Below are 24,997 nucleotides of genomic sequence, written 5' to 3'. Positions count from 1 at the left end.
CAAACAAGTGTGGGTCGCAGTGATTGAGATCTCCTCTTCCTCTGCCAGGTTGCGGAGGCGCGGGAAGGACCTCTGGTGAGGCCCCCTTCCAGGCCTGGCCAGGCTGGGTAAGGGGCGGACCCGGTCCCGCCTCCAGCCACAGGGGGCCTGTGCTGGCCGACGTGGCGGCGGCGTAGAGAGCGGGCCCGGAGGGAGGGACGGAGAGCGGGGGCGGGCCGGAAAGTTTGTCCGGCCGCCTAGGCAGGGACTCCGGCCCCGGGGATGCGCGCCCGGCCTCCAGCGCCCCCAACGCGCCTGAGAGTCCCGCTCGCCATGGGTAAGTCCCGATGGGCGCTACCCGCAGGGAGCCCGCCACCGCCCGGGGCATGCACACTGCCTCTGCGTCCCCTATTAATGTGCGCGCCCTCTGCCTCCGGGGCTGCAGGCCTGTGGCTGGGGGCCGGTAGGGGCTTGGGACGCTCTACCTTTCGTCGGGGGCGGGGGGAACTGACTCGAGAGGGTTCCTTACTTGATGCTGAGCGCTTCTCCTCACCAGGCAATCTCCTGCACTTTTTCTTCGTTACTACAATGCCCAAGACAAGCGAAGTTGTTCCTGTTTTACAGATGAGGAAAGGGAGGTTACACTAAAGGCAATTCTTTAATCAGTTCACTCGCTGGGCATTCCAGAGCGCCAGGCCCGCTCAAGGCCTTAGGATGAGAATCTGCCGGAGTAAAACGGACAAAACCCCTGCCCTCGGGGTGATTCAATCCAGGAGGCAGAATTGGAGAAGAGGGGAATAAGGAATTTATTTGTTGCTACACGGAACTAAGCTTTCTATTTGTTTCTCTAGATTCAGAAACCTCAAAGGGTCAATCATTCATTCTTTCTTTGTTAAGCACCTACTTTGTGCCAGATATTGGCTTAGGGGTTGGAGATTCAGCTATGAACAAAAGAGACAAAAATCTTCGCTCTTGTGGACCTGACATGCCAGCCGAGGCCCTGGGAAATCAAGTTGGTGAATGCCATCATTTCAGAGAATGACAGGGACTGTGCACACGCAATGAGGTGGTGTGATGGGAGGTGAAGGCCCAGGGAGGCGAGTTCTTTGCTAGGTGGATGTCCTCGAATTGGAGACTTTGGAGCTGAGACCTTAGTTAGGAAAAGAAGCCCTCCTTGTAAAAATCAGGGAATGTGTGTCCAGGTGGAGGGAACATTAGGTGCAGTTGCCCTGAGGCAGGAATGAGCTGCTGTAGCCCCGGCCACTGTGGCTGCAGCACAGTGGGCAAGGGGAGCGGGCTCAGAAGGTCCGTCAGGGGTGGGCAGGCGCAGACTTTGCAGGCCATGGTGACACATTTGGCTTTTATTCCACATGACATGGGATACTGGAGGAGTGTGTTAAACCGTGTAGGGTATGTGACTCGATTTGTGCTCTAAAAGGTCATGCAGGGGTGTTCTGTGGAGAATCGTAATAGCTAACGCTTGCTATACAAGGAGTTCTGGTGGTACAGTGCCTAAGGCATCTGACTGCTAACCAGAAAGTTGGCGGTTCAAACCCACCAGCCACTCTGCAGAAGGAAGACTGGGCAATCTACTTCCGTAGAAATTTACTGCCTCAGAAACCCAAATGGGGTCTCTATGAGTTGGAATCAACTTGATGGCAGTGAATTGAGTGCAGGCCTTATGAGGTAGGTATTATTATTATAGGAGCCCTGGTGGCGCAGTGGTTAAGAGACCGTCCACTAACTGAAAGGTCAGCCGTTTGAACCCACCAGCTGTTCTGTGGGACAAAGATGTAGCAGTCTGCTTCCATGAAGATTACAGCTTTGGAAACCCCGTTGGGGCAGTTCTCTGTCCTATAGGATTGCTGTGAGTAGGAAATGACTGCAACAAGTTTTTGGGTTTTATTATTATCTCCATTTTTAGATGGAGAGGCTCTAAGAGGTTAAGTGACTTGCCCAAGGTTACATAGCTATGGAGAGGGGAAGCTGGGATAGAACCCCAGTACTCGGCTCAGGCTGTGTTTCTCACCACTGCACCACCCAGCCTCTCACGCTGTGGCTAAGAAACAGGGTAATGGCACTAGCAAAAACCAATTCCAGCCCTGACTCCAGGGTTCATGCCCTTAACTGCCGGGACACTGCCTTGAGCCTGAAGGAAACAATGCAAGTGAGGAAGGACCTGGCTCTTTGCTTCTGCTCCTCCTGGCCCCTTGCTGCCTACTAATTAATTCAAGGGCTATTTACTAAGCATACAAGGTGCGCAGAGTTGGGGCTGGGTGGCCGTGAAGGGGGAGGTATAAATGAACAGCTACTGGGTCCCTGTCCTTCCCCGACTTCCCAGGTTAGTCTCTTTGAAGCAGTGTCCAGGGATCAGGACCTATATATAACCTTCAGGGTCAAAAAGATATGGGTTCAAACCCTAGGTCTCCCACTTCCCAGCTGCATCATGACCTGGGGCAGTTTAGTCAGGAACGTCGCCCTCTCCATCACAGCTTCCCTTCATGTTTTCCTCTAGTGTTCGCTTTGCTCTCAGGCTAGCCCTTCCGTCTTGGGGGAAGGTGCCCCCAGCTGCTCCAGGCAGGTGAACACTGAGCTTAGCATCCCCAGTGAGCAGCCACCCCCAGTTCCAGCCGTGTGACCAGTCACTGCTGCCCAGAGCACGAGAATCTGCTGATTGGTCAGATCTGAGTCGGGAACACCACTCTGGAGCTGGGTAGTGGTGGTGGAGGTAGGGGCAGCCATCTCTACCCAAACCTGAGAGACTAAGGGATGGAGAAGTTGCTCCTCCCCAACAGAGCAGCAGGGAAAAGATGCCAAAATAACATGTCTGTTACTGTTCTAGCAGAGGTGACGCGAGAGCTGGGATTGAAGAAGATGAGTAGGCGTTTGTTGGACAGACCACGGGCAGTCTCCAGGCAGGGGCACGGACATGCATGGTGCATGCTGGGGACAACAGGGTTTGCAGGGTATGTGTGAGAGGCTGGTGGGCAGCAGGGCTGATGAGGGCACATGGAAGTAGTGGAGAAATGGGTAAACAGTTACCAACTATTGCCAATGTACCTTCTTGGGTTGAGCTGGGATCTTGGATGTCATGCTCAGGAATTTGGACTTAGTCGAGTGGGTGACGGGAGCCATGGAAAGCTTAAGGTAGGGGGTGTTTTTCCCCAGTCTTTCTAAAGGCCTGGCTCCTTTAGGGCTCTTCTTTATATCATTTCCTCAACCTTTGTGACTTAGGCCTCTCCTGAGAGCTGCCTTTTCCTTCCACCTCTGCCCCTGTGCCCCTGGTCTCTCTCACATCCCATCCATCTTTTCCTGCCCTTTCTGGCTGGAAGCTAAGTGCAGCAAAGCTCCTAAGTCCATGGGTCTGGGAGTCAGGTCAGCATTTGGGTTCTGATCCTGTTATTTTATGGCTGTGAGGACACTCTGAACAGAGGTGAGTTCAGTAGAAGCAGGAGAGAGAGGTAATGGGAGCCGAGAGGGCTCAATCCAGCTCCGTCAGTCTTGCCTGGAATCTCTGGTAACTATGATAGCTGTTTACATCTTAACAAACTATTGAAAATGCTTTAGTCTTTCTGTGTCCTCTGGATCTGTACTGAGGACCCCTTTATAATCCCTCATCTATTTGTATTTCTCTCTCTGTTCTTTCCTCACACTTGCTGAACCTTGATCTATTTTGTTGTTCATGTCAAAGAACCAACATGAATTGTAGGGATCAACTATCCCGGTCTTCAGTTTTTCCATTTCAGCAATGTCTGCCTTTATATTCATTACTTCCACTTACTTGTTGTAACTTTCCTAGTTTCTTCAGTTGAAGGCGTAATTAATCTAATTTCAGGCTTTCTTGGTTTCTGATAAAAAGCTATAATTTTCACCTGAGCACCTCCTTGCCCACATCTCTCAGTCATTGTTCTATGGGGCATTTTTTTATTCTCAGTCAGTTCCAAACACTTGGTTATTTCTTCTTTATACCGAGTAATTTAGGTGTGTGCTTTAATTTTCTAGATGTATAGTTTTGTTTTGTTTGTTGTTATTGCGGTTTTTACTTCTCTGCATGAAAAATGCCTAGTTATTAAAAAAAAAGAAAAAAAAAAGCTTGTTTGAAATGCTGGGAACAACAGGCACATTCTGTTTACCCCGAATCTGTAGGAAAGAGCTAATGAGGTCAGCCAAAAAAAAAAAACAACAAAAACCCCAAATTCATTGCCGTAGAGTCAGTTCCAATTCCTAGCCACCCCTCCTTGGGTTTCCAAGGCGGTATCTCTATGAAAGTAGATCTCCCAGTCTTCCTTCCGCAGAGTGGCTGGTAGGTTTGAACCACCAGCCTTCTGGTTAGCATTCAATGCCTTAGGCACTACGCTGCCAGAACAGCTTCTTATAGCTTAGCACCAGCTGTTGCAGGGATGAGTTTTGAAGGGATGCAGGTGCCACACCAAGCTTGTGTTTTCTTAATTCTGGAAACGGGCAGAAGGACTAGGTAGTAAAAATAACACTCATTCTCTTTGAGCACACCTCGTGTACCAGTAACCTGTCTCTTCTAAGCTCTTCCAAGAATCCAGTAAGAAAGGATTTATTAGCCCCAGTTTATAGATGAGCACACGGGTGCTCCAGGAGAGGCAGTGACTTGTCCAAGGTTACACAGAGTGAGTGGTGGTACTGAGACCAGACCTCACATCTTTACATTCTAAGTCTTTATTTCTAGTGTACTAAGCTGTCAACACCAGCAGATACAACAACCTGGTGTTACGTTTATCACTTTCATAACCATTGTTTGATTTAGTCTATGAGCTTTGAAAGCAGGTGGAGTGAGTATTATTAGCCCCATTCTACCTATAAAGAAACTAAGACGGGGAGACCAGAACTAATGTGATTCAAGTGAGTAGGGTGGCAGGGTGATATGAGATATGCACAAACAGAACAGGGAAACTTAAGAATATAGTGTTAGGCTGGGTTCTCTAGAGAAGCAAAAGCAGTAATGCTTAGAGAGAGAGAGAAAAAAAAATTTATCTTAGGAAAATGGCTCACACACTTACAGAAGCTGACAAGTCCCAAGTTCTTGGATCAAATGTCAAGCTGGAGGCTTTTCCTGACTCACACAGCTGCAGGGGCTGACAAGCTCAAGGTTGGCAGGCAGTAGACCAGCTATTGACTCCGATGAATGAAGAATCCAAGAGCTCCAGGCCAAAAGGTGGGTCGTTCGCTCACGGACAGTTGTAGGCAATACAACAGGATCCTGAGCCACAGAAGAGTGTCTGTTTTCCTAGGATGTCCATAAATATACTGGAAGCAGGCCACACTCCTAGGGAAACTCCCTTTCAAAGGATTGTTGTTGTTGTTATGTGCCGTTGAGTTGGATCTGACTCATACTGACCCTTCCTTGGGTTTCCAAGGCAGTATCACTGCAGAAGTAGATTACCTAGCCTTCTTTCCATTCAACTGATTAGCTGCTCAAAACATATACATCCCATCTTGTCTTGGGAATAAGCCACATCAGAACTGCTTAAACCATTCAGAATTGTGGTCCAGCCAAGTTGACACACAACTGCAACTATCACAAATATCTTTAATAATTGACATTACCAGGGCTAGGAGGGAAAAAGAAGCATATGACAAGGGAAAAAAAATCTGCCAAGACAAAACAAAATAAACTTCTCATAGGCATTGTTTTCATTTTTCGTGTATAACAAATGGCCCATTTGAATATAAATTAATCTAGGACTGTTGTTGTTGTTGTGTGCCATCGAGTTGGCCCCAACTTATAGCGACCCCTCCTTGGGTTTCCAAGGCGTCGTCACTACAGAAGTAGATTGCCCAACCTTCCTTCCGAGGAGTGGCTGGTGGGTTTGAACCACCAGCCTTTTAGTTAGCAGTCAAGTGCCTTAGGCACTATGCCACCAGAGCTCCTAATCTAGGACTGAGAGCCCCCAATTCATGATGGCAAAGAAGTAAGAATCATTGTGCAGGGTAGTGTTTCCTTAGTAATGACAGGGCTGGGTCATGGCTGGGTCATGGGCATGCTCTCCAACTTCCCCAAAGGCCCCTCCCACAGTTCATCATGATGCCAAGATTGATTCCAGTCAAGAAGAGGAGGTATGAAGAGAAGAGGCAAGAGGATGCTAGTCAGCTGTCTACTCCCATTCCTTTAAAAGAGCTTTTTGCCAAGTCCCACCCAGCAACTCCCTTATATTTAATTAGCCATCTGTAGTTGCAGGGAAGGCTGGGAGATGTAGTCCAACTATCACAAATATCTTTAATAATTGGCATTACCAGGACTAAGGTGTGCCTGACACAAGCCATGGTATTTTCAATTGCCTCATATGCATGTGAGAGCTGGACAATGAATAAGGAGGACCGAAGAAGAGTTGCTTTTTAGTTGTGGAATGCTGAAAGTACAATGGACTGCCAAAAGAACTAACAAATCTGTCCTGGAAGAAATGCAGCTGCAATGCTCCTTGGAAGTGAGAATGGCCAGACTTCATCTCACCTACTTTGGTCATGTTCTCAGAAGGGACCATTCCCTGGAGAAGGATGTCATGTTTGGTAAGGTGGAGGGTCGATGAAAGAGGGGAAGGCCGTCAACAAGATGGATTGACACAGTGGCTGCGGCAATGGGCTCAAGTACAGCAAGGATTGCGGAGCTGGAGCAGGACTGCGCAGAGTTTCGTTCTGCTGTGCATGGGGTCACTATGAGTCGAAGACGACTCAACAGCACCTAATAACAACATTCATGTCAAACAACCAACATGAATTTTAGGGATCAACTAATGTAGTCTTTTAGCCAGACATGGTTCTGATACTAAAGAAGAGGTGGACAGACACTGAGTGAGCCACCTCAGCTCACTAAGCATCTCATTACTGAAGTCAGAGTAAAAGTGGACCACTTCACTTCTCAGCTTCCACCTCCAAAGGCTTCCATCCACTGAGAATGAAATGAGCCTTCTCCGCGTGGCCTGTGAAGCCACATGTGACTTGGTCCTCCCTATCTCATGGTCTCCTGTCACTCTCACCCTCACTTGTTGGGACCCAGCCCCTCTGGCCTCCTTGCTGGAGAACAAGGGGGTTAAGAGCCTGCACGCTGTAACCACATCAGCTCTGCCACTTACTTGCTGCGTAACCTCTCTGTGCCTTGGAGGATGATGGTGCCCTAATATGCCATATGGTGCTTGTAAGAAGCTCTTAAAACAGGGCCTGCCACCTAGTAGGTGCTATATAGGCACTATCTATTAATATTGCTAGTTATTGTTCAAACATACCACAAAATAGTCTGTCTCAGGCCCTTTGTACTCACTGTTCCCTCTGTCTAGAATATTCTTTACCCAGAACATCTTTGTTCCTTCTTCAGAGAAGCCTTAGCTGATTACTGTATTTAAGATAGTACTGCTTCTCCATCGCTTTCAACCTCTTTTCCCTGCTTTATATATTTTTTATGACATGTATCACTGCTTGGAAGTATATTATATATTTATTTCTTTATCATCTGCCTATTCCTGCTAGAATGTCAGATCCATGACACCACTACCATATTGCCAGGCCCAAGAACAATGTATTGTAGATGCCAGATAAATACATTTTTTAAAGATTGGGCAGATAGATGAGTGCACGGATGGGTGGATGGATGGGTGGTTGGGCATATGAAAGGATGGAGTACAAAAATGGGTGAATGAATGGATAGATTTGTGGGTAGTAATAAATGGGTGAATGAGAGGATGAATGAATGAACAGATGGATGGATATGTGGATGAAAGGAGTTGATGGATGGAGGAATGAATCAATAAGTGTATGTGGATGGAGTAGATGTATGAAAGGAGTAGATGGCTGGATAGAGGGTGGATGGATGGATAGATGGATGAGAGGTTGGGTGGATGAATAGATGGGTCAATGAATGGATGGATGTGCAGATGGATGGATAGATGGTGGGCGCTCCCTGGGCTGTTCAGTAGCTGCCATCTATCTCTTCTCCATGGCCTACTGTATCCATGTTATCCATGTGTCAGATATGTGTGTTTGGATGGATGGATGGATGGATGGGTGAATAGATGGAGTAGATGAGTGGATAGATAAAGAGATTGATGGATGGAGGGATATTGGCTGGCTGGCTGGTCTAGCGAGGGACCCTTCTGAATTCTGCCCCTGTTGCTTTTGTTTTCCAGGCAACTCCCCACCTGTCCTGCCCCTGTGTGCCTCTGTGTCTTTGCTGGGTGGCCTGACTTTTGGTTATGAACTGGCTGTCATATCGGGTGCCCTGTTGCCACTAAAGCTTGACTTTGGGCTAAGCTGCTTGGAGCAGGAGCTCCTAGTGGGCAGCCTGCTCCTGGGGGCCCTCCTTGCCTCCCTTGTAGGGGGCTTCATCATTGACCGCTACGGCAGGAAACAAGCCATCCTTGGGAGCAACGTGGTGCTATTGGCAGGCAGCCTGAGCCTGGGCCTGACTGGCTCCCTCGCCTGGCTGGTGCTGGGCCGCTCAGCGGCTGGCTTTGCCATCTCTCTCTCCTCCATGGCCTGCTGTATCTATGTGTCAGAGCTCGTGGGGCCACGGCAGCGGGGAGTGCTGGTGTCCCTCTACGAGGCAGGCATCACTGTGGGCATCCTGCTCTCCTACGTGATCAACTATGCACTGGCCAGCACCCCCTGGGGATGGAGGCACATGTTTGGCTGGGCAGCTGCACCCGCCCTCCTGCAGTCCCTCAGCCTTCTCTTCCTCCCTGCGGGGGCCACTGAAACTACAGCCCATAAGGATCTCATACCACTCCAGGGAGGTGAGGCCGCCAAGCTGGGCAGGCCAAAGTACTCCTTTCTGGACCTCTTCAGGGCTCGGGACAACATGCAAAGCCGGACTGTGGTGGGGCTGGGGCTGGTGCTTTTCCAGCAGCTAACGGGGCAGCCCAACGTGCTGTCCTATGCCTCCACCATCTTCCACTCGGTGGGCTTCCAGGGGGGATCCTCAGCAGTACTGGCCTCGGTGGGGCTCGGTATGGTGAAGGTAGTGTCGACACTGACCGCCATTGGGTTGGTGGACCGGGCAGGCCGCAGGGTTCTGTTGCTAGCTGGCTGTGCCCTCATGGCCCTGTCGGTCAGTGGCATAGGCCTTGTCTGCTTTGCCATGCCCATGGACTTGGGCCCAAGTTGCTTGGCCATGCCCAACGCCACCAGACTGCCTGGCCTCCCAGGAGACTCCAGCCTGCCGATGGCTTCCTCTCCACTTCCACTGCCAAGAACCCAAGAGAACCAAAGGGAACCCGTCTTGGCAACCTCTAAGAAAACCAAGTCCCATCCTAGAGCTGAAGACCCCACGGCCGCTCCCCTGCTGACCCTGAGCGCCGCCTCCCCCGTACCCCCTTCTCCTGCCCCAGGGCACACACTGCTGCACTGGATCACACTGGTCTGCTTGATGGTCTTTGTGAGTGCCTTCTCCTTTGGATTTGGACCAAGTAAGTGGGAGTTTTCTTGGAGGTAACTCTGCAGCCCCCTTCCTTTCCTTGTGGGAAGCTTGGGGACTGCATGCTCTCAGAAAGGGCCCCATAAAGCGATGATGCTTAAACTTCAGGGATCCTTACTTGCATGTACTCCTTCCAAGGGCCCGTGCCTAATTTGGTGCTTGTTGTTTTGTTTTTTAAAAGGGCCCCCTGATTGTTTCAGCTTCAGACCTCATAAAACCTGAATCTGCCCCTGGGTGGCTAAAGGGTTTACTGGAAAAGAATGAATGAATAGGGTGACCAACCATCCTGCTTTGCCAGGAACTGCCCTGGTTTGGTCACTAACACTGTTGTGTCCCAGGAAACCCATCTGCCCCAAACAAGTTGGGATGGTTGGAGATTCTTACAGATGGATTGGGGAGCAGGTAGGGAGAATTTGGTGTCAGGAGCCTAAGATTTGCTTGATTCACTTTGTTGCGTTGCTTCGTGAACCATAGCTGGGCCCGGCTGGTTGGTGCCAGGCCCGTGTTCCCGGCCTTAGCCTCGGAGCCCTCTCTCTTCTTTCCTAGTGACCTGGCTGGTTCTCAGTGAGATCTACCCCACGGAGATCCGAGGGAGAGCCTTTGCCTTCTGCACCAGCTTCAACTGGGCCATCAACTTCTTCATCAGCCTGTTCTTCCTCGATCTCATCAGTGAGTCCTTGACCTAATTCTTTGGCCCAGTTCTTTCTAAATCCAGATGCAATTTTCTCCAGACAGCCAGGGCACCTGTATGTCAGGTTATAAGTGACAGAAAACCCAGTGTAAACCAGCTTCTGAGCAAAAGGGAATATTGCTAAATGAATAATTCAAGCGACTAAAAACAGGGAGTGGCTTTGAGCACAGCTCACCTAAGGCCTCAAGCATAGTTGCCAGCCATCTTTCACACTCTCTGGGCTCTGCTTAAGGAGCCCTGGTGGGTAAGCACTTGGCTGCTAACCAAAAGGTTGGTGGTTGGAACCCACCAGCTGCTCCCCCATAAAGATTTACAGCCTTGGAAATGCTACAGGGCAGTTCTCCTTTGTCCTATGGGGTCACTGTGAGTTGGAATTGACTTGACAGTGGTAGGTTTGATTTGGAGTTTTATTGGGAGGGGGAGCTTTGTTTCCTGTTCTGTGCACTTCATTCTCAAGTAGACTCCTCCTCACAGTGGCAAAGATGGATGCCCTCGGATCTTTTCAGCTTGACAGTCCCATGGAAGGAGAGTACTTCTTTCCCAGTGGTTATATGCAGAGTCCAAGGCTGACTCTCATTACTTAGCAAGATCACATGCCCATCCCTGAACCAGTCACTCTCACTGGAAGGTTGGCGTATTCTGATGCTCAGGCCTGGGACATATATCCCTACCCTGGAGCTAGGGGTGGAAACTGCATAACCCAACCTCACCTGCATCACCTGGGTGGAGAGTAGGGGTGGGGTGTTTCTCCAAAGGATATGGTTGTTGTTGTTGTTATGTGCCGTTGAGTTGGATCCAACTCATAGTGACCCCTCCTTGGCTTTCCGAGGCAGTATCACTACAGAAGTAGATTGCCCCATCTTCCTTCTGAGGAGTGGCTGGTGGGTTTGAACCACCAGCCTTCTGGTTAGCACTCAAGTGCCTTTAGGTGCTACGCTACCAGAGCTCCTCCAAAGGATATTGAGGTGTTTTTATCAGAAAAAGAGGGAGGAGAGCCTGGGGAGGCAGAGACAACAGAGGGTGTGGCTCCCAAGCCTTCTACTTCCTTCCGGGCCACTCAGTGGAGAGGGCTGGGTGTTGTTGGCATTCTTGAGAGTAGAGGCTGAAAGAGCAGAGGAGAGGCCAAAGCAGTCAGTTCTCTCTCTAGGGTGCCATCTCTGATTGCTGTAGTGGGGTGGAGAGAAAGTGGTGTATGGGGGATGTCTGGAGATCTTGATAATGGGGCTCTAGCCCCTGCTAAGCAGATTCCTTCTCTATACCCCAAATTCCTCCCTCTAAAGCAGGAGAATTTTTCAAAATTTCCTATTTATAGCAGTAGAATTATTTGAATAAATCCTTGTGTAGCAGTGCCTGAGATAGCACCCAGAACCCTTGATCACAGTGAAAGTTCCCTCGGCCAGATCCTGGTGACGATCTATGCACGTCACTGAGACCAGCAGGTGCAGCCACTGCAACAGATAAGCGTTTGTTCTAAACCATTGCAGGCTGGCCTGGGCCCCCCTGGCAACAGAAATTCTTCTCAAATCAAGCCTGGGTGGTGTCTTTTTTTCCCACGTAGCACTCAAACCCAATCTAAGTGATTGGTGGGATGGTGGAAATTTTATGGGTCCAGAGCACAGAATAGGGGTCTCTGAGGAGCTGATATGCTCCTGGCCCAAGGCCACTGGTCTTCTATCGGCCTTGGTGGTCTGGGCCAAAATTGGGCGGGGCTGCTTTGCTGTGGATCCCAGGGCCTGGCTCTTGTTGTTAGGTGCCATCGAGTCAGCTCCGACTCGTAGCGACCCTATGCACAACAGAATGAAACCTTGCCCGGTCCTTCACAAACCTCATAATCCTTGTTATACCTGAGCCCATCGTTGCAGCCACTGTGTCAGTCCATCTCATTGAGAGCCTTGCCCTCTTTTGTTGACCCTCCACCCTACCAAGCATGACATCCTTCTCCAGGGAATGGTCCCTTCTTACAACATGACCAAAGTAGATAAAACGAAGTCTGACCATTCTCGCTTCAAAGGAGCATTCTGGCTGCACTTCCTCCAGGACAGATTTGTTCGTTCTTCTGGCAGCCCATGGTGCTTTCAGTATTCTTTGCCAGCACCACAACTCAAAAGATTCAATTCTTCTTCGGTCTTCCTTATTCATTGTCCAGCTCTCACATGCATGTGAGGTGATTGAAAACACCAAGGCCTGGGTTAGGGACACCTTGGTCTTCGAAGAGACATCTTTGCTCTTCAGCACTTTAAAGAGGTCTTTTGCAGCAGATTTGCACAGTGCAATACTGAAATCTGTCCACCATGGGTGACCCTGCAGGTATTTGAAATACCAGCGGCATAACCTTCAGCCTCACAACAACATGCAAGCTACCACAGTACAACATACCAACATATGAGTGGTGACTCTTAGGGTTCAGTTATTTCCCCACTCCTTATATCCAAGCTTCTCCTCCTCAGAGGCACAGCCACTTCTGGGGTGCTATGGGGGGCACACTGGTAGCAGAAATGCCCACCATGCCTGTCTTAGGGAGTCCCAGCTTTTCCCTGATGTCCGGTCTTCAGACATTTCCCTTTTATGTGGAATGAAGGAGCAGGAAGTGGAGAAAAGGCAAGAAGGAAGGGAGAGGGGAGGTGTATTAGAATTAATGTGACGCAGGCAGGGTAAACATTTTCCTCCCCATTTCACAGATGGGGAAATACATCCTTCCCAAGTCCAGCCAGGTCGTCAGAAGACTAGAACTCAGGTCTCCTGACTCCCAGCCCAGTTCTCTCTGCTGACACCCTGGTTCCTGCTGACACCCCAGGGAGAGAGAAAGGCTAGCTGGAACAGAGAGGGGTGACACAGACAACTGATGAACTGAGCCGTGCCATCTGTCCTCCTTCCCAAACCAGTCAGACACAGGCCAGCTCGGCTGAAAGTCAACTCTCCGCATGATCAATTCACAGAACAACCAATTCGTGGGATTTCTGAAGACTTTTTGAAGCTGAGCTTTGCCAAGGCTGGGTCTCTGCAGCTGTTTGGCTGCTGAGCTGAATGGCGGTTTCCTTTGGTTGTTCACGTTTGCACACTGAGTACGCTGCACTCAGCGGTGCATGTCTTATGTGGGTGAGTGGTCTCCTTAAACACCAGTTGCTGCTGTCTCTGTGTTTATGGATCTGTGTCCTGGCTCTGGCCCTGCCTTGGGGTCAACCAGTCCTACTCTTGTATTAAGGTCCTTATCTGACCGCTTTTGAGAAATTGGTCATTTTGCAAATCTACTGTTTGGAGAATTTGCTTTGGATAAACTGGTTTTTGATGGTTGGCTTAGAACCATCTATTTGGCCCAGCCTGTATGGCTGGAGTCCTGAGTTCTCCCTGCCCAACATGCCCACCCTCTTGTTCCTAGGTGCCATTGGCTTGTCCTTGACCTTCCTGCTCTACGGGTTGACCGCTGTCCTTGGCCTGGGCTTCATCTATTTATTTGTACCTGAAACAAAAGGCCAGTCATTGGCAGAGATAGACCAGCAGTTCCAGAAGACACGGTACGTGATGGACAGGATGGCCGGAGGGGTGGGAGGCAGAGTCACACCAAACCCTGAGCACGTCGCTGTGAGATTTTAGCTCTCATACTTTTCCTTGCAAAGAGAGCTTTTTTCTTCTCTTCCCACCTCTCCTACTGCCTGGACACTGTGAGCTTTGTCCTGTCTTCATACACAAGCTCTTTCCCTTGAGTCTGTCTTCCTGCAGTGGAGTTTCATTTAACTATAAGCCCTCGTTCTCAGACATTTTAAAATCGTGTGATCACGGAATCAGACCGGTTGCCGTGGAGCCAGTTCTGACTCGTGGTGACCCCTGCGTGTCAGAGTAGGTCTGTGCTCCATGGGTTTATAGTTGCTAATTTTTCAGAACGGGATCACCAGGCTTTTCTTCTGAGGTGCCTGCAAGTGGACTGGAGCCTCTAACCTTTTGATTGGCAGCCAGGCACATTAACCGTTTGCACCACCCAGGCATGTACCTCTGCAAAATCAGCCATTGGAACCTTACGGAGCAGGGGTCTGCTCCCCTATATGTGGCATCACTATGAGTTGGAATTGACTTGACAGCAACTAGTACGGGATCACAGAAGGTTAGAACAGTGGAATTTTAAACCACAGAGTAACAGCAGCCGAGAGAAACAGAACACTGTATTGTGACAAAACTGTGGGTTTAATCATTCCTCATTAGAGGGCAGTGTTCTCAGCTGGGGGAAATACGGCCGAGAATAAGATCCACGAGGCACTTATACCTATGGAGTGTCCAGGCTGGTGGGGGAGGGGACAGAAAATAAACAAGCCGACAAATGCGTCAGTAAGAGGATTTTGGTTAGTGATAGGTGGGTAAAAGAAAAGTCAACAGAGCAAACTATATCTAAAGGGCCAGGGTGGCAGAGAGGGGCACAGAGAAGCAGGGGACTGTGGCTGAGTGAGTGTCCTCTCTGAGTAGATGACACATTAGTGAGGAGCAGATGGAGGCTTTGTGAAGATGAGGGGGCAGAGCGGTGCGGCAGAAGGATCAGCAAGTACAAAGGCCTGAGGTGGGAGGACAGACCCATGGTCAAGAGAGACCCCTGGCTCTAGACTCACAGGAAGTTACATTTTAATGTAGAGGGAAGAGCGAGATTAGGAGACACATATATTCATAAATAAAATAATTTCATGGTGGTGTTTATGTTGTAAAGAAGGTAAGGCAGGTTCCAACTTATCAGAGAGTAACCAGTGGGATGCATTTACTTTAGCTAGGAGCTCTGGTAGCTTAGTGCCTAAGGCACTTGACTGCTAACCAGAAGGCTGGCGGTTCAAACCCACCAGCCACTCCTCGGAAGGAAGGTTGGGCATTCCTACTTCTGTAGTGATACTGCCTTGGAAACCCAAGGAGGGGTCGCTATGAGTCGGGGCCGACTCGATGGCAAATAACAACAACAACAACAACAGGGTTCAAGTGTGCTGTTGATACAAGTACACTGTAGGCACAAGTACACTATGGGTACAAGTGCACTGTGGGTACTGGTGTATTATGGGTGCAAGTATATTAAGGGCTCATTCATGAACAAGTGTTTCATGAATTCTCCATGAGTGCAAGGAATTTGTATGAGTCTATTTCGTTCACTGCTATATTCCAGGGCCTACAACAGCGCCCAGCACATCACAGGTAATCAATACTTATGCCTTTTTTGAATAAATAAAAGAATGATCAAAGAACACCTCTCCGAGGAAGTGCCAGCTGAGCTGAGACTTGAAGGATGAGAAAAAGTCAATCATCTCAGGATGTTTCCTGGAAGAAAGTATTCTAAGTAGAAGGGCTGGGGGCTCTGAGGATGGGGTGGGGTCCACTCTCATCTCCTCAAGAAAGGGCCTGCAGGCCCTGCCACTCTCTAACCTGCTCACTCTCCATTCGGCAGGTTCACCCTGGGCTTTGGCAGCAGGCAGAGCACAGCTGGCATCCGGTACAGCCCCATCGAAGTCTCCACGACCTCCTGAGGTATCTGCCCAGAAGATGCTGAAACCATGGCTTTAGCAGACAGTCTCCAGCGTTGCACTTGCCTGAGCCCTGGGGCCCCAGAGTTCCTTCTAGATCCTTCTAGAGTCACCTGTGTCCTAGAGGAAGTCTTTTTTGCTGAGACAAAAGTGCCAACATCTGAGAACCCACCTGTCTTCATCTTGAGTCTCAAGCCTCAGTTTTCCCACTGTGTGGCGCATCTCTGCAGTACTTACAATGAGAACATCTTATGGAACTTTCTTTGCACTATGGGCTTTGCCAGAGATCCCCTAGGGTACCCATCCTGGCAGGAAATCTCTCCTGGTCTCACCCTTAAATCCAACTGAGGAGGCCATAGTATCTCTCCTCTTTCCATCTGGCTGAGTGCAACCCTACATTTTTGGCTCATGTATCTCATTTTATGCAACCCCTCAATATCTCTTATCCAGGATGTTTATCATTCATCAACAACTCAGAGTGGTTGATAGGAGACCTGCATTCTAGCGGTTTCACTCTGAATAACCATGGGTCTCAGTTTCCCCTTTCTTGACCCTGGGGGCCTGGACCAGGTAGTTCTTAAGATCTTTTCCGATTACAAAGATCTACAGTTCTCCATGGTGATAACACAGCAGATGTTCAACACAGGCCCTGCCTTTGAGTTGCTAGTTGTCTCTTTAGAGGAAATAAGTTTTAAATAGGGGGCAAGTGAAATAGATTACCAGAACTGTATGCACTAAGATTCAGGAGTTGTCACAGCAGATGCTGTGGGCAGCAGGGGCTGTTTCCAGGAGGGTGGAGGGTGGCTTGCCAAAAGGAGATGGGTTTGGAGGCTGGCAAACCTAGTGGCCAATGTAGCCTCCACCTCTTGACAGCTGTTGACCTTGGGTAAGTTTTATCATCGGCAAAATGGGGATAATTATGCCCCTGGAAGTGTCTTTAACTCCTGTCTCCCTCCAGGAGGGTCTTCAGTGGGTCCCATGCAGCTAGTCAGGGTGTGGGGGATTTCTTTTCACCCGCAGTTACCCAGGTGGCCACCTTTGGGACACAGGAAAGGGGTAGTCCCCAAGGGCTGAGTCAGGTGGAGCCTGAGCGGGCCCGAGGTCTGTAAAGCAGGGGCTGACGGAGTTCTGGACGCCGAGGGCAGTGGAGCTCAAGGGGTCAGGTCCTGGCACTGAAGCTCTTCCTCCTCTGGGCCTGCTCACATGGGTGCTGCTCTCCACAGAGCCCCCACAGGACTCTGGCCCCTCGGGTTCTCCCCTCCTCCTCACTTTCTAGATACTTCCTTGATATCCAGTGGAGTGCTGGAGCCGGCCTGCACTGGCTTACAAGAGCCAATTGTTCAATGTTTGAGATTTTTGCTAGCTGCCTGTTAAACATGGCCATGATAAAAATTCAACTTATTTAAGCTTATAATTAAATAAATTATCTTAAAAGCAAAGGTGACAAAGGCTCAAAGCTCATGACTCCTAATTATTTTATTGTTATCTGGGAGTCCTGGTGGCATAGTGCCTAAGGCACTTGACTGCTAACCAGAAGGCTGGCGGTTCAAACCCACCAGCCACTCTTCGGAAGGAAGGTTAGGCAATCTATTTCCATAGTGATACCGCCTTGGAAACCCAAGGAGGGGTCTCTATGAGTTGGATCCGACTCCATGGCAGTGAGTTTGGTTTTTTTTTTTTTTTTTGGTGCTCTCGAGGTATTTACATCCATTGTCTCTGGGGGAGATGTGGGAGATGACACACATCTCTTCCCAACCCTGTGTTCACTGACATCACGTTGGTAGCTTAAACTGGTTATGGGTGCATTTACATCACGGAAATCAGACAACACTGCCAATTTGGCTTGATCAATTGTTTTGTTGGTTTTTCTAGACTTAAGACAGTGATGGATAAAATGTTAAAAATGCAAATGAAACTTAAAAGTGTGGCATGTCTAGCTGTTATATTGGGAATAGCACAAAAAATTAGAGGAAATATTCTTCCAGTATCCAAACTCAGTTCAGAAAACAAGTTGCTCATGTTATCAATGAAGTAATAAAGTTCTGACATCCCCTGCCTCCCTTCAGGAAGGTCTTCAGCTGGTCCCAGTCAATCAGTCAATCAGTCAGTCAGTCATTGGTTTACTTGTGTCTTACTCATTAATGTAAACAAAGCACTTCAACCAGCATTCAAGTAGGAACTGCACTTTGTCTTCAGTGACGTGAATGGCTTCTTTTCTGAGTCATGTAGTTCTCAAGCATTTCTTCCCATTCTAATTTTGTCAGGTCATGGTAGTTGGCTTTGGAAACATGAGGTTGGCAAAAATCAACAAAAGTTCCGTGGGACTTCATTTGGCTGCTTGGAATTGACAATAAAAAGCATTTTATATTTTTATTTGTAAATTGTATGCAACGAACATTTCCTTCTTCTTAGTGTGTGTATATGTTTGGGTTTAAACTCTTTTATTGTTCCTGGCATGCCAGTTAAAACATTTACCAGCACACCACGGCTTATATCTGTCCTTGTGGCCCCTCTATGGACTCCCAAACCTCTAAATAACCCTGTTGCCTCTTACCAGCCTGGGGTCTCTTTTGTAGTCTTAAGGAGGATCCTTCCCCATTTCTTTACCAGCTTCATAAACTCAGAGATCAGGCAGAAAATGTAAATGAGTGAAGCTAGTAACGGTAAGGCAATAGGGAGTGGTGGGGTCTGTGGAACTGGAGGATACAGACCTCTCTAAAACAGGCAGCTGACACAGCATTCCACCTGGAGACTGGGCCCAATGTGATGGCCTAGCCATCTGAATTTCTTCAAGAAAAGCCAGAGATTCTAATTTTGGTGCAAATTTTCCTAATATATTGCCAGTTGATTTTCTGTTTAAAAATAGCTCACAAGCTGAAAAAAACACACCTGTGGCTAGATCATAGCCTTCAGTTTGTGCTCTGTTCTTGATGTATTTCTCTCTGAGACACTCCTTCCTCTTGGTTTTTGAGGCTCCTAGTTTAACCTCCTTATAGAGCAACCCAATTGCATTAAATTCTCATTCACTCTGCTGAGGGTCCTGAGCTTGAAGCCTACTCTGTTGAAAGTGGGAGCTTAGCAAGTGTGAGAGAGGGGTTCAAGATGTAGTAGCATCTAAGATGCCCTCCTTGTCTGGACTAGAAGCACACCAGTGTAATTGAACATATTTATGTGCTGTTTGTGAACTGCCTCAATCATTTCAGATATCACTGCTAATCATACTTTCTACTCTTTGGCAACTCTGGCTCTAAGGCGAAGACATCAAGGACTTCATAAGCACAAGAAAAGGAGAGGTGGCATCAGTAACCTCTTTAGAGAAGATGGAGGTCCCTGCACTGAATGTTCCTCCAGGAAGGAGTGAGGAACCCAGAGAGGAAGGATTCTTCTGGAAAGGAGGAGCCTTGTGTAGACACAATTACCATCTTGCTACTGTAGGAGCTCTGGTAGCATAGTGCCTAAGGCACTTGACTGCTCACCAGAAGGCTGGCGGTTCAAACCCACCAGCCACTCCTCGGAAGGAAGGTTGGGCAATCCTACTTCCGTAGTGATACTGCCTTGGAAACCCAAGGAGGGGTCGCTATGAGTCAGGGCTGACTTGACGGCAAACAACAACAACAACAACAACAACTGCTTCTGAAGGGCTGATTATTTAGAGGGAGAGAGGAAAGAGTAAGAGAAGAGACAAGAAGTGAGACCAAACACTTTCCAATCCTGAGGTCATCAAACCTGGGAGGGAGTCACCATCCCAGTCCTGCTTATGAGGAAGCTGAGGTTTATAAGGCTAGGCTGAACCCCTCTCCTCTCCACCTCCTGTCTCCATTGACTCAAGATAGATGTGGGTGGCCATCACCTGTCTGGCTCTCTCAGTCCCTGACCATGCCATCCAAATGGCCCCAGGCTCCTCTCCTACTCTGCCACCTTGCATTGCCCAACCCCAAAGGCTACTCAATTAGAATGTTTGATCTCAAACATCCCACTTCCTGGTCACCAGATCCTAACATTTCTGCTGATTCTCTAATGCTGCCCTATGGCACCAATTCTCCCACCTCATGAAGACCTTTGACTCTAAATGCCAATTCCTGGCCCCACTGATTTCTCAACATCCATGAATCTCCTCCTACTTTCACGTGGCTTCTTGTCCAACCTAGATCTCAATTCCCCACCTTGCACTTGGTCTCTTGCAAACACCCCTGGTACCCTTGATAATACTAATCCTGGATTAATGTAGACACCCATCTTCTTTCTGCCTGTGTGTGGGCTGTGAATGTTGCAGGAGAAATCCGCACAACCTGACAAACAGGTTTCTACTGAAATCAGTCCCTGAGCTCAAGCCTTATACTGAACCCCCAAACCACCTTCCACAATGGCATGCTTCCTCACATCGTGACTCAGCTATTTCACACCTTCACCTTGGTTGAAAGTTCTCCTGTTCTCTGAATCTCCTTCACTCTCAGCTGTTTGTGGCTGCTGTTAGCTGTGGTCACGTGGCCCAACTCCTGGCAACCCATGCACAGCAGGACGGGACAAGTGTGGTGATAGATTCTTGTTGGCTGATGTTTGAAAGTAGGTTGTCAGAGCTTTTCTTCTAGTCTGTCTCAGTCTGGTAGCTCCACAGAAACCTGTTTAGCATCGTAGCAACACAAAAGCCTCTGTTGGCAGACAGGTGGTGGCCGTACAGGAGATGCATCGGCCGGGAATCAAGCCCTGGTCTCTGCCAGGAAGATGAGAAGTCCAGCACTGAACCACCTTGCCTCATTCTTCACTGAAGGAATAGAAGTGGGGCAGAGCCTGCTATTATCCTTGTCAAAAGAAAGAGTCAATTATAAAATTATATATTAGCTGAGGTTGATTCTGGAATCAAGTAGCACCAACTCAGGTGTGGCAAGGTACTCGCTGAGTATCAGGAATGACTTTTTTTTTTTTTTTTTAATTAAGAAAAGATGAAGAAGCAAAGAAGCTATTTCTGAGTGGTTTATACTGGGGTATATTAACCTTACTGGTTAAGCCAGTATGCACTGGCTTACTATCAGCAAGATATGCACCAGCTTAATTGTGTTTACTTGTTGTTGTTGCTGTTAGGTACCATTGAGTCGGCTTTGACCCATAGCGACCCAATGTACAATAGAATGAAATGCTGCCCAGCCCTCTGCCATCCTCTCCGTCATTGCCATGCCTGAGCTCATCACTGCAGCCACTGTGTCAGTGTGTCTTATTGAAGGTCTTCTCCTTCATCTCTGACCCTTTTCTTTACCAAGCATGTGCTCCCTCTCCAGGGACTGATCCCTTCTGACAACATGACCTAAAGTAGGTGAGACAAAGCCTGGCCATTTTCGCTTCCAAGGAGCATTCCTGCTGTACCATTTTGTCAACATTGTCCCATTGACACCATCATGTCAATGTTGTCCACTTGACTGGCAGTGCTATTTTGTCAACCACATGACTCCATTTTTTATTTCATTTAACAATCAACTTGATGACAGTGAGTTTGGAATATCAAGGAGCCCTGGTTGGGCAGTGGCTAAGTGTTTGGCTGTTAACCAAAAGGTTGGTGGTTCAAAACCACTAGCTGCCCTGCAGGACAAAAATGAGCCAGTCTGCTTCCCTAATAGCTGGAAGGGGCCACATGACTAAGTTCTGGCCAGTGGGATGTGGGCAGAAGTGAGGTGTTCCTCTCCTGGGTCATGTCCTTAAAAAGAAGCTGCTCACACTAACCATGCTCCTCCCCCGTCCTGTGTACTGGGATGCCCTTTTGTTCCTTTCCATCTGATGTCACCTTCTTTCATTGTAAGTCACAGAAACCCAATCCAAACAGTTTCAAACAAAGGGAGGAACTGGCTCACATAGATAGAATCCAGTGGTGAACTTCAGGCATGGCTGATTCAAGGGCTCAAGCAATGTCATCAAGAACCTGACTCTTGTCATCTACTGGCTCTGCTTTCTGTTCTGGTGTCTTTTTTCTAAGGTGGGTTCTTCTACAACATGACAAAGCTGCAAGCAGACATCCCACTGACTTAGCAGCTCTGAGGGAAAGAGATTCTGAGGACTGACTTATATTGTCCCAGATCGATTCAAGTCTATCACTGAACCCATCATTGTGACTCTGCTTGACCAGGCTTTGGTCACAGGTCCATTCCAAGAGCACATGTTAGCAGTCAGCTTCTGTCCCCTGGTTCTGGACTGTTGGCAGGGGTAGCCCACACTGCCTCTACATTCCCACGGCTCCCAGCAATTGCCTGCTCTCTTTGATCCCAAAGAGAAGGATCAAGGAAAGACGCTGCTCCAACTCCTGCTTGGGCCCCTAGGCCAAGTCTTCATGAGCATTGGCCGTGTGTTCTCTCCCTTTCCCAGGCCCAGGAACTGGGCAGCATGGGAGGGTGGTGGGACCAGGGCTGGGCAGAGTGTGGTGGAACTGGAGGAGGGAAGTGGCAGCTGCCGGTGGGAGCCAACCCAGTGGGGATCAAAGGGTTGAAGTCTGCCAGCACTTAACCCAGGCAAGAAGCACACCTGAGCCCAGTGGAGGAAGCCACACCGTGGCAACAGAATGACAAGCTGTGAATCTGAGAAAGCTTTTCTATGATATGAACAGCAACAGCAAACAAGCCTCAAGCCACCACCCCAAGAAAAGATTAAGTCAATCTTTTTATTGTCTCCATAGAAAAGGATCTGATGAATTTATTGTCTTAAGAAGAGCATATTGTTGTTGTTGTTTTTGCCGTGGAGTCGGCCGGACTCATAGCGACCCCTCCTTGGGTTTCCGAGGCAGTATCACTACGGAAGTAGGATTGCCCAGCCTTCCTTCCGAAGAGTGGCTGGTGGGTTTGAACCGCCAGCCTTCTGGTTAGCAGTCAAGTGCCTTAGGCACTATGCTACCAGAGCTCCTCCAAGAGCACATGCAGCCAAAAATATAGGAAAACAAATAGAACAGAGGTGGGTCAGGCAGATAATAATGACAAGCAGAAGAAGGAGGAGGGGGAGAAGAGTTTATTTTTCTAGATTTTTGGGCTTTTGCCGTATTTACCAGTTAGGTCCCTGTGGGCACCTGACTACTACCCAGAAGGTTGGTGGTTTGAACCCAACCAGAGGCACCCCAGAACAGGCCTGGGATCTGGTCTGAAAGCTCACAGCCTTGCAAACCTTCTGGAGCAGTTCCACTCTGCACCTGTGTGGTTGGCATGACTTGGAATCCACTCAGTGACAACAAACAACAACGCAGCAGTTACCAGCTTGACAACATTCGAAATTTGGTGCAATTTCTTTTCTCACCTTAAATCAATAGCCAGTCCATAGCTCATGTTGTCTTTGCGGTTTTATATTCGTTTTTTTAATGGAAGTCCCTGAAACTGAACGAGTTTCAGGCTCCCCAAAGCCCGGCCCAGCCCCTGACTGCGGAGAGGAGCCAGGGCAGGGAAGAGGAAAGCGCCCTCGGTGAGTGTTCTCCTGGTGTTTCCTGTAGCCACAACCTGGGTTCTCCTCCCCTTTCCTCCCTCCACTGGCTGCTCCCAGGATTCTGCTGCAATAGCCAACCCCAGCTCAGAAGGGGCCAGTCACAGAGCAGGTCTGGTGGCAATCTTTGCTTGCAGTGTCCTGCAATGCTGGCCAGAGGAGTGCCTTTGGGACCTTTTGTCACCAGGGTTCTCTTATAAGTGGCAGTAGATGTTGGGTGCTGCTTTAAAACCAAACCAAACTCACTGCTGTCGAGTCAATTTGACTCATAACAACCCCTCCTTGGGTTTCCGATTTACCATAGAGAATGGAAGCAAATTGCCCAGTCTTCCTTTCAAGGAGTGGCTGGTGGGTTTGAACCGTCAGCCTTCTGGTTAGCAGTCAAATGCCTTAGGCATATGCTACCAGAGCTCCAGGGTATATAGCATAGGCAGGCTCCAAATGGCTAAGCATACCCTTTATTTGGGTTCTATTTAAACCAATTGGATGTGTACAAATTTGCATTTGGTTCCCATGGCTTTGAGTTTATAGCCCTAGTTTGCTGTGAAGAAATGAACAACAAAGGGTCCCATATACAGAGGCCATCTCTTTGGTTTTAATTGTGTCCCCAAATATGTGTTGTAAACCCTAACTCTGTATACCTGTGGTTGAGGAGCTCCAGTGGCATAGTGGATAAGGCATTTGGCTGCTAACCAGAAGGTCAGTGGTTCAAACCCACCAGTCACTCCTGGAAAGAAATATGGGGCAATCTACTGCTGTGAATATTTATAGCTTCAGGGGGTCGCTATAAGTTGGTATTGACTGATGGCAGTGAGTTTGGTTTTGCTTGAGTTTATACCTGCAGCCATCATCTCATTAAGATGCTCTGGTGAAGCAGTGCCTAAGGCATTTGACTGCTAACCAGAAGGCTGGAGGTTCAAACCCACCAGCCACTCCATGGAGGAAAGACCAGGCCATCTACGTCCTTAAAGATTTACCACCTCAGACGTTTTGAGTCGGAATGGACATGATGGCAGTGAGTTTTGTTTTGTTTTTTTGGATCATCTTATTTGGGAATGGGGTCTTCTTTGTTATGTTAATGAGGCTGTGTTTTTTATGGTGTGTTTGAAGTCCATCTCTTTTGAGATGTAAAAGAGCAGATTAAGCAAACAGCTGGCAGGCAGAGATGGGGGAGACAGAGGCCACACCCCATGAAGATCTCGGAGGAGCCACGGAATGCCAGGTCTACAGAGCTGACAGAGAAAGAACACCTCCCTCAGGAGCTGGCACCCTGCATTCAGATTTCTCACCTCCTAAATTGTGAGAAAATAAATTTTTGTTCGCTAACGCCCCCCTTGTGATGTTTCTGTGGTGGCAGCATAGAGAACAAGGCACCTTCTTTTGCTCATTCATGTAACAGGAGGGGCCTGGCTAAGAGGGAGAGCCCAGAAAGTGGACCACGTGTCTCATCAGGAGACCTGGACTTGAGTTCTGCCTCAGCTACTTGACTAGTTTTGTCATTTCAGGCAAGTGACTTTACCTCTATAAGCCTGTTTCCTCATGTGTAAAATGGGACAGCAGGAGTCCTCACCTCAAGGAGCTGTTGGAATGATTCATTGAGATACTGGCGGCGAGGTGGCGGGTGTTATCTTGGCAAGGTGGTGGGTGTCATCCTCTAAGCTGTAGTGGAAAGGTACCCACGTAGAGTGGGTTCCGGCCCCCTCCCCCAGCAAGGGCTGTCCTCAGCTGTGCTCTGACCGGCAGCCAGACTCAGGTTCCATGTTTGTTCACTTTGCTTTCCATTTCAAATATGTTTTCATCTGCGGCAGAGGAGATGGATGGAGTTTTGACGTGAGACCCCAAACTTTCCCTCAGCCACCCCCTGAAAGTGCTTCCAGACTCCGGCATGCTGGGTCCCTTCCAGGATCACAGATAACTTTTCATGGATGGTTTCGTACGTGGTTTTGCTGCTTTCCTCCTAGTAAAATT

General features: G+C 48.7%; 1 protein-coding gene across 1 annotated transcript; it reads left to right on the top strand.

Annotated features, from left to right (window-relative positions):
- Positions 1–261: 261 nt before the first annotated feature.
- On the top strand, positions 262–15,589 carry SLC2A10 (solute carrier family 2 member 10). Its single transcript, XM_007938347.2, has 5 exons — positions 262–316; positions 8,127–9,404; positions 9,959–10,081; positions 13,480–13,615; positions 15,511–15,589. The coding sequence occupies exons 1-5, from the start codon at positions 262–264 to the stop codon at positions 15,587–15,589; spliced, it is 1,671 nt and encodes a 556-aa protein (XP_007936538.1).
- Positions 15,590–24,997: the final 9,408 nt, after the last annotated feature.

The sequence above is a fragment of the Orycteropus afer genome, unplaced genomic scaffold, assembly GCF_000298275.1.
Source record: "Orycteropus afer afer isolate SDZICR_OR568_19922 unplaced genomic scaffold, OryAfe1.0 scaffold00049, whole genome shotgun sequence".
Lineage (NCBI taxonomy): Eukaryota > Metazoa > Chordata > Mammalia > Tubulidentata > Orycteropodidae > Orycteropus > Orycteropus afer.
This window is presented reverse-complemented; position numbering and strand designations above follow the sequence as displayed.